At 36.8% G+C, this 10,474-nt stretch overlaps 1 protein-coding gene and 1 pseudogene across 1 annotated transcript; both read right to left on the bottom strand.

The window, feature by feature from the left end:
• Positions 1–3,361: 3,361 nt before the first annotated feature.
• Positions 3,362–6,589, bottom strand: LOC143619688 (protein QUIRKY pseudogene; annotated as a pseudogene).
• Positions 6,590–7,924: 1,335 nt separating this feature from the next.
• Positions 7,925–9,091, bottom strand: LOC143619601 (uncharacterized). The gene is made up of 2 exons (XM_077091491.1): positions 8,954–9,091; positions 7,925–8,649 (listed from the first exon to the last, which is right to left on the bottom strand). Exons 1-2 carry the CDS (start codon positions 9,081–9,083, stop codon positions 8,057–8,059), a joined length of 723 nt encoding a protein of 240 aa, XP_076947606.1. The 5' UTR covers positions 9,084–9,091; the 3' UTR covers positions 7,925–8,056.
• Between the last annotated feature and the right edge of the window lie 1,383 nt (positions 9,092–10,474).

Here is a 10,474-nt window from a genome sequence, read left to right on the forward strand (position 1 = left end):
ACCAAATACAGAAAGCAATTTCCAGTTAGTCGATTATGGCTTAACCGAAACCATCGACTAATTCTGTTGCGGTTCGGTGAATTCGGTCATTTGCTGATGTTGATTTGAAATGATGAGAAAATCAAAACTATGATTATAAGTAAGGATGTGCATAAAACCGGAAAAACCGATCCAAACCAAAAAACCGAACTGAAACAAAACCCGATCGATAGGTTTTATGTTTTTGTAAAAACCGAAACTATCGGTACGGTTTCGGTTTTGCGTGCAGTTTAAAATGAAAAAAACCGAACCGAACTTTCGATTTTTTTTCATTTTTTATTTTGAATATCAGGTAATTTATATTTATAATTATGTAAGAGTTTGAACCAAAAATTTTAGCCCAAACTAATGTAATCAGTTAGTTATTAACTAACAAAAAAACTTTTGACCAAAATTCATTACTTTTGACCTTTTTTTTTCCTCAAAATTTTCAAGTTCAAATGGTAAAACCAAAAAAACTAAACAGTTTTTTAAAAACTAAAAACCCATGCACACGCTTGATTATGAAAAAGAAAATGAATTAGCTAGAACACCTGTGTTGAATGAAGTCTAATCAAGTAACATAAGTGGATGTAAAATGGTGGGGGTAATGATAATGATAATAATAATAATAATAATAATAATAATAATAATAATAATAATAATAATAATATGAAGTGATAATTAAGGAAATTTTTTTTCCAGAAACTGAAGAAGAGGCACTAAACTAACATACAATAAATCATTGACAGATTACCCAAATTGATTGATTAAGATAACCAAGGTTCACAAATTGGTACAAAATGGTCCATACCTAATATTAAGTCCAAAGAGTCATCATCAGTCCCTAATTCCTGATAACAACAATGATTTTGACATAAAAAAACAAAAGAAATTTTACTTAAAAACAAGTGGTAATATTGGAGTATATGATTAAATTTTGCATTTTGTAAATAACGTGTTTCAAGGCAAACATATATGAGCAACCTCAAGAGGCTCATGCTTGTGGCCCAGGAGCACTGGCCTGAGCTTGCTCAATTTGTTTGACAAGTTCTTCCCGTTTAACGTTAAGCGCTTGAATCTTCGAATCAATCTTTTCAAGCTTGGCCTTTAGTTTGGTCGGGTCATTTTTATCCGCGGGATTCTTTTCTTTCTTTTCCTTCTTCTTCTTGTCTTTAACCTTTTCTTTTTTCCCATCCTTGTCTCCCTGTTTCTCTTCCTTTTTAAGGTTTTCCTCGGTGTCTCCCATTTCTTAACTGTCACCATAGATTTTGTCATTTTATGTGATATATTAATTGTGCCTTAGAACCAAACCAAACCATGTTATACTAATATTAAAAAGTTAAACAAGAAATGAGGTTGAATAACTAACCTGTTGTTGCAAAAAGCCCAAGAAAATTTGATGTATTAAAAGTGTGACTTCAAGCTTTTATATCAATCTTTTATTTACTAATTTTGGTATGAAATAATGGGTTGAAAGAGATTATGAAACCAGGGGCCTTAAAAATGTGAATACCCCACAAATGGTGCGTCACCAACTAGAGGACTTCTGGCCTACAATCATCTTGTGTTATGAACAACTACTTTGTTAATATCCGTTTAAATAATTATACAAGTTAGCCGAGTTTATTAACTTAATAGTTATTACTTATTATTATTTGGTCTATCATTTATCTTCAAATTGTAAATCATTATCTTTGTTGTTGTAATCTATTATATAAAGAGATATGTGCTGGTATTAATATGATGCAGGAACAGGAACATTTATATTTATTTGGAATATTTTATTTTTGTTACATTATTTTTTATTATTATATGTTTATCTCGTTTCCAAGTTTATCTCATTTTATTTTAGTATAAGTTAGGATTGAAGGTTTATTGTTTAATAAGTTTTTGATTAAGTTTGAATTATAAGAACAGAGTTCTTGAAACCTATGGTTCAATTTATCGTCTTTGATTAATCATAAAGTGTCTTGAACCATTGATCGTTTTCAAAACTGCATCACAATACATGTTTTTCACACCTTTTGAATTATTTTAATATAACTTTTAGGTTTATAGAAATCGAATAGGCCTTAATTGAGTGGTGTGTGAATCACTTTTAGATTGAAACATTTTGATTGTACTGGTTCAGTCGGATAATTCGCAAAGAATAACATATGAATATACGTTTTGAAACGTATAGAATGTAGACCAAAGACCTTTTTTATATAGGAGCAAACTATAACGATTCAATTGCTGGGCTGCTTACCCAATAGAAACCTTCAACAGAAGACTCCATCATGGTAACTTAGTTACCACTGACAACGTTTGTCATTGCTGCTTACACTCAATTGCCATTGTGACATAGCTACCACTAATTATAAATATCGTGAGTAATCAGCTACCATGGATCAGTAATTGCAATTGTGGCATAGCTATCACCGCAGAAATATGATTGTGATTGAATTTACATAATTCTTTGCTTAAATAAAATAATCTATTTTTTTAACAACATATAACATCTATATTCAAAAACTTTGATAAACAATTATAATTGGCTATAAAGAATGCCATAAAGTTTCTTTTCATAACAGAGATAAGGATCTTTATCACCATTGCGAGTTAAAGTTTCTAGAATTATGTTAAAACAAATCAAAATATGGTACCAGCATCATTATAGAACAAATATAACCTTGTTGATTACTTTAGAACCACTTGACATTTGATAAATATTCCAGAATTATGCTCTTGAGTCCAACAAAAATACATGAGTACATACATGACTATGCAATAATGGAAGTATGGATAGTGTTACAAAACTTAAGGACGGGCCTCTATATTTTGTGGGCTCAAACTCGTAATTGGTCTCTTTGCCTTTTCTAGTTTCTTGCTAGATTTCTATGATATGCCATAATTTAAAAAAAAAAGGAAATAAAAAAAAACAAAGAAAGAAAAAGACACTTGACATTATAATATTATATAATGTGGCCATGGACCAACAAATTCTATGGTTGGTAGCCATGAGTTATGACCGAGGTTGGGCCTCAGTTATTGGAGAATAAGCCAATAAAAAGAATCCAAAAGATTGGCCCACGACCCACATCATTAATTAATATTTAATATCAATATCAATAGCCAATGTTGTTTTGTTTGCATTCATTTACAAGCATTGATACAACTAAATTAAATCATAGCCAGTGGCCGAGCAGGTGATGCCATAAACCGAGATAACTCTTTTCATGTAAAAATATAATTATAATTATAGGATCTACATTGCACTAAAAGCAAATTCTGCCGGGTCACTTGATCATAAGACCGGTTCATGAGCATCCGTAACACTATTTATTTTCGTCTCAAAACATTCAAAAATGATAAATCCCAATGTCAACCCAATTTACTCTAAAAACAACCTTATTATTGTGTATTTCATCACTACATTAGCCTATCAGATAAACTTGGAAGCCTTCTAAAGAAATTCAGACTAGCCGGCGGCATCGGTTCCCTGAACATCGGGTGTCGCAAAAAGTAAAACCCGAGGGCCACCGCCACCATCTTGGGCGGCACCACATACAGTACCACCGTGATCATAAGACACACCCCGATAAACAGTTTTGTAGCCCTTGGGTCCCGCCAGCTCACCAAGGCTTGGACCCTCTCCCCTTGTGTTGCAAAATCACCCAACACGGTTTGGACCCGAGCTGCCAACATTCTTAACCGGTCGTACCGGGCTCGAACCAGATCAGGCGGTCTTGAACTTGGAAAGGTGTCGAATTCCTCGTCTAAATCCTCCGGGTCAACTGTTTCCGCTTGAGATAAACGGATGTCCATACCCGCAGGTGTTTTTGGTCTGAACCGATAATACCATGTCCCGATCAAACACACGTATAGAAATGCGGTTGGGACGATTAAATCCGGGAACCAAACTAGAACCAGATATAGCAAATGCACTAGAACCGTAGTAACCGGGTTCCTCCACCTCCTAATATTATCTAACCATTTAGCTAACCCAACCGCCCACGCGAGTACACCCACGATCCGGAACCAATTCGCTTTACTTTTTCTCATGCTCCATGTATGTGAATCTGCATCCAACATGTACCGAACCACCTCAGCACCTAGTGGCGGCTCTGACCGTGCCAGCCAGGCCGCCACCATTTTGGTGGCAGCCCCACGTAACGCCTCTTGTTGCGCCACACCAAGTGGGCGCAAATAGTGCATTCGTGGAAGCAAAGGCTGCCCGTAAACCGCACACGTGTCGGGCAACAATGACGGGCATGCGAACCGAACCGCCAACTCAATTTCTCCCATTTTTTTCAACCCGGTTCGTTGTAAGACTAATAACGGGTATGAGTTTGTGTAAACCTTGTTACTTTCTAATGTAGATACGCGAATTCGGACTTTACCTATCCGGAAGTCGGGTTTCTCCTCTGCCATGTCAGCAAACATACGCCAGTTGTCGAAGACGCCTATGGTTAGGACCGTGCACAGGTCATAGACCTGCCACGTGTACTGCTCGTTCCACCGTGGGTCAAAACTGTCGGTTATGGTTCGTGTCCGGACCCATTTCTTTCCATACTTCGCTACACAATACGGGTCTGTTGACCCTTTACCCGCGCCCCTGGATTTCATCGGTAATAGCCTGCGGGCACCAAGGATACCGAGCTCCAAAATCCCGATCGCCGGCTTCCACAACTGGGTTGCGGTAGGCCGGAAATCACTACACACGTGCGCTGCCTCGTCAAGCACGTGATACCCGCCTTCCAAGCACATTCTTAACTGGATTCTGCCGCAGTAGGATCCACCAGGGCCACCCTCTAACGACAACCACCTTGCTTTCACGTGGCGTTCATCTAATCGTTGCTCAATCGCAGCGACAGGGATCAAAACATGTCCCAGCAGCACCGGATCCGGCCCCGTCCGGTCCTCTAGCAGCAAGATCAAACTGTCTTCCAAAGGCTCACCGGCGACGAATATTAAATCTTCATTCCAGTGAAACGACGCCGTACGATTATTCATCACGCCTCTCCTTGTCCGTACAGACTGAAACCCTAACTGCGCTTTAACTCTCACATCGGGCGCTGTTAACGGAGGCAAATTAGGCGCAATCTCAAGGTCTTGAGCTTCCATTATAGTAACTCTCAAATACCACAACTTAGGCGATTGATAAACCTTTGATCTAGTATGAGACACATAAGGCGCATCCGAGCTCCACGATTCCGGAAAAGCGTCATCGGCTTGCGTTCCTATCCAAACCGAAAGCTGTATATCACCCGAAACTTTCTCTCCAGCGTTAGGATCATCACCGCCTTCCAGACGGTACCACTGAGGAGCCAAAGGACTGTCCGGCGGATCACGAACCGGGACATCGGACAGATCAAAACACACACCGCCAAGGAAATTCTCCGATTGAGTGTCCCATACAGAGATCTCGAGTGTAGACGAGTTTCCAGACTCCGGCTTGTTGTAAGCTAACGCAAACACTTGATGCCACTCTGGATTCGACGATGGTTCACCCGGCTTGGGAATCCCGGGTTTAGACCGGACGGAGCTACCGATTCTTACATACGGGCTTTCGTTGGGTGAGAGACCACGGGCTTTAACTATTCTTACGAATAAGTATTGCATTGGGTCTACTAAATCATATGCTTGGATTCTTTCAGATTCTGTGGTTCCAGATCGTCTAGGGATTACTCGTGGCGAGTAATCCCCAGTATTATCTGGTCGTTTCAAAACCCTAACTCTCTCGTTTCCTCTAGCCTGCATTCTCCTCATATCCGGTGGGTATTCTGGATTCATCGGAGGTGGTGGCATCCCTTGATGCTGATGATGATGATGGTTTTCCATTTGTACTGTCACCGCCGGTGGAGGCTCTTCGGTAACCGTTACCGGTGGGTGCATATTATCCATCGGAATCTCCGCCGGAGGTGGAACTTGACCCGGACCCGGAACATCCATAACCCTAGCTTCTTCTATTTTCCTACCTTCAAACGGTGGTTGCTGCGGCGGTGGCGCGTCTTTCTCCGGTGGTGCTGATTGAGCATTATCGGGATTAATATTATCTCCGGCGGTGACTTCCACGTCATCGTAGTAATAAATTCTTAATCCAATCTCGCCTCTAATCCAACTAAACACACTCTTCTTCTCCAATTGAAAGTAAACCAAACCCGCATCTTCTCTTCTGGCAAACTGGGTTCCGTACAGTTTGACCCGACCCAGAAAATGATTTTTCCGAGCACTGCCGTTACTCATCCGTTTATCATTAAACACTTCAATCTCCAACTCCTCGTAATCCATGGTGCTCGGATCGGAAACCACGAACTCCAGACTCTCGTTCCATACCGGATTCAAGCTTCTAGAAACTGTAGATGTTCGTCTCTTCTGGCCGTCGAAATCTGCCACCACGTATGCGCTTGAGCTGCCTAGTCCGTCCTTAGGGAGCAGGTCACGCGCGTCGGAAACTTCGACGACTAGTTTCCGGACAGGTCTTCCCAACGGCGGTGGTTGTTGGTCCGGCGTCATGGTGGCATCCGTGGTGGTAGATGGTGAGAGATGACTTTGTTTAATGAGAAAAGAATGCTTTCTCTTTGTTTTTCATCATCCCCTTATTCTTTTTGCAAACTAAAATAATCTAAAAAAAAAGAAAGAAAAAAGATTATGCTAGTGACGGAGTACCGACACGAATCCAAATGTGAGTGCAATTCCTATTCTTTGGTGACGGTGTAACGACACGAATACGAATGTTATCGGGTAGGTTTGTAATGATAACGATGATAAACCCAGAAAAATAAATGTAAAGAATAGTAAGTGCACTCGTATAGCTAATGATAGTAAAATATATTTGAAACGCTGTGTACTCAATTGGTTAAACCCATGTGGTTTGGGTGTGAGTAGGTTATGATACCGGAATTAAACCAAAAAATAAATTCGTTAACGCTCAAATACAAGAAGTTAAACTAAAACTGCATGTTACAGTGATTAGCTGGCAGCCTAACACAAATTTAGTCGGTATCAAATTACAACATCGAAACAAAACCATATTTGTGGCATCGATCATGGTTTTTATCTGATGTATAATACATATTTTTTTTTCTCATTCATGGTTTTAAATTATGTATACTGCATATTATTTTTATTATGTTCTACGCATTTTTAGATGATTTGGGATAAAAAGTAGAAAAACTATAAAAGAGATGTGGAGTTGAGGCTAAAGTGTAGAACAAGATTTGAATATGTTGCTTTTTAGTCAAGCAACTAAATTCTTGTTGTGGACATCAGCATTAGATTCTTTGTCACAAACATCAAGTTACTTTATTTTTATTCATTCATCATCTATTTGCATTCTCATTCACTCCAACTCCATTTTGCATCAGCAAATATCACTATTCTCAAACCACTTGTAACCTAATATGCTTCCATGGCACATGATTCCACCTTCTTTCTCTCCTTTTTCTTGTCAAAAAAGTAACTTTTTGAATAAAGTGTTTAGAAGTAAGCATTCCCTTTTACTATTTTCTTCCTTTGATCCTATTCAAATTTTCACACTTACCATGATATAATTGTTTTTACTTAAAAGAATGCAATTTGGACGTGGGATATTGTTTTTTAACCGGTAACACTATAGAATGTATTGTATATTGATTGTATAAATATTAGGTTACAATGAGTCGTTATATAAAAACTACAGTGTTACAGTGTAGTACTACTACCCTAATATGATAACCTTCTAAATATGGACGGTTATTGCGTTAATCTTAAGTGTTTTTAATAGTTTTTTTAGGAGGTTAAAACCAATAGCGAGTTTTGGTCGATGGTATGGCATCTGATCCTTTTTAAAATATAAAGTTAGAAAAAGAAATGAACGAATAGTATTGATACTTGTCTTTTTTATATCCGGAGACAAAATCATATGAGGAATTGATATGTTGTTCCTTTGTATTACCATAATCAAACTGATTTAACATTATTGATGTTTGCAATTTGTGTTACATTTTTTATTCTCAAAGTACAATTTGATATAATGCATGATGGACTCCTACTATTGATTTCAAGAGCTCCATCAATTCCCATTTGACTGAAACTTTTGAGACACCAACACCCCTAATGAAAATGCAAAGATTGCTGTCACAACAATCTTTTTATTCTTGTTTAGTTTCTCCATTGCTAGCCTTAGAAGAAATTCAGCATCTTGTCCCCAGTTATCATCGAAACCCGTTCTTTGTTTCTTTCTTTCAAGATCCTTTTCACCATGTTTGTTAACACTTTCTTCAGTTTCATATGCATTTGGTTTCTTGCCATCTTCATCTTCATCTGATAATTGTGTTGGAGTTTCTTTGTGTTCTTGTTCATCGTCAGATTCATGTGTATCTGATTTCTTGTCATTATCATCTTCATCTGATGCTGGTTCCGGTTCCGGTTCTTGAATGATGTCTTGTTTGATCTCTTTGTGTTGTTGTTCAACTTTCTTTGGGACTGAAATATATAGAATCTCACCATCGAACTTCCCGGTGATCTTTTCTGTGTTTGCATCTTTTGGCAATTCAAAACTTTGTTCAAACCGCTTGTATCTGTTCTCTGTCGCCTGCCTTACTCCACTAACTAATATATGGGTTCCTTTATCGACTTGAAGCTTTAGCTCTTGTTTCCTAAAACCTGTAATGCAAAAAACACCAAACTAAGAATTGTTTTCTCGTATTTTTTTATAAATTAGTCGATTTGGACCTTGTTTGACCTAAAAGAGGAACACGTCAAACAGGTTGAAAGTTACAAGTGCATCTTCTTAAATAGCTTTATTAAGATTTTTTTTATAAATTTTGTAGTAATATTATCTTTGTAATCATAGTTAATGCATTAACTTTATATAAAAAGTTGGAAAAAAAATAGAGAAAAATTTGTTTATGGGTTCAGGTCTCTAAACTATAAGTTTAAGGGTAAAAACAAGATGAATTTGATGTACCGGGAAGATCAACAAGGAGGTAATGGCAAGTTGAGTCTTCAGTCCAATCTGAAGGGGGCACAAACTCTTCGAATACTAAACGAGAACTTTGGTTGTCACCGAATGGTGATCTACCAGGGACATGTGCCATTAATAATGAGGTTTTATTTTTAACGGAATAATGACGTTTAAGTGAGGCAAGGGAATTGTATAAGCGAATGTATATTGATACTTGATGGTAAGTTTGTTATATAATTGTGAATACAACAAGTTATATATAGGACATGATCATATCATCGTTAATGTATATATGTTACTTTGAGTTGAAGATATTGTACGAATTGAAATAACTTTTCTTACACACATTTTCATTTTTATTCCAAACTTTAGCCTATGGACAGTGGTTTGTTCTTCATTTGGTCTATTGATTATAAAATACATGATAATAAAAAATAAATAAATAACTTACATTACAATTTGTAAATTAAAACAAGAAGATTAAAGCACCTATTGACTCATTAAGAATCATTATTTATATATAATATATAAAGGATCAAAACATATTCTGATTTCTGTACCACATAATACTAATATAATATTTATTTTGAAACAATCTAAAAATAAGAATATTATTGCACTACTATTTGTGGAAAAAATATTAGTTAATATCTTACTATTAACATGTTCTCTTTGTTTTCTTCCGGCCTTACTCCATTAAAATAAAAACCATGTGCTTTCTTTAATGCTTTACTAGAATATAACCCATGTGATACACGGGTGGTTAAAAAAATATAACAAAAAAGTTAAATAAAATAATATGTATAATAACATACATTATGAATTAATAAGATATAAATAATTTTCTAAAATACATAGATTAGTAAGAATATTTTTCATTTTATCACTCATAAAATGGAAATTGTAAAATTGGAAACTTGTATATTTGGCAGTCTATGTGGAGGGTCTAGTTGAATGGCATGTATAAAGATTGTGTTGCTTTAATATATAGGTAGATGATATATAATCAAATAACTCTATTTGCCTTGATAGCTCAGTTATTTTTTCATTAGCAGGTTTCACTCTCTCAGTCCTGATCTTCTGTCTCTCTTTGTTGGATTTGTTTGACTTAATTATTGGTGTTCTGATATGCAGATTCACCAAAATTAAGAAGATTGTGGTGGCAAACTGTCAGGGCCGGCCCGTAAGACCAAGAAACCCAAGCCCTAGCTTAGGGCCACCAAATTTTAAAGGCCCCCATTTATATATTTTGTATCTATATATATAAACGAAATCTTTAAAAGCTCTCTGATTAATCCCTACTAGTTTTCAAGCCTCTAGATTGCTTTATTTGTAATTGGAGGCTTCTCGTGCATTTTACCCGAATTTACGGGTATGGGTCTCACCAAAGGCTGATAGCCCTTAAACGGGTTATAACATCTCATTAAATTAAATTAATTTCACCAAATATTTGATGTGAAAATTTTATAATGGCCATTTTCGTCCCTGTGGTTTGCTACTTTCGCCACTTCAGTCCACAATTTT

Source organism: Bidens hawaiensis, unplaced genomic scaffold (genome assembly GCF_021521415.1).
Source record: "Bidens hawaiensis isolate Kalapana, Puna unplaced genomic scaffold, B.hawaiensis_p1.1 tig00002477_1, whole genome shotgun sequence".
Classification (NCBI taxonomy): Eukaryota; Viridiplantae; Streptophyta; class Magnoliopsida; order Asterales; family Asteraceae; genus Bidens; species Bidens hawaiensis.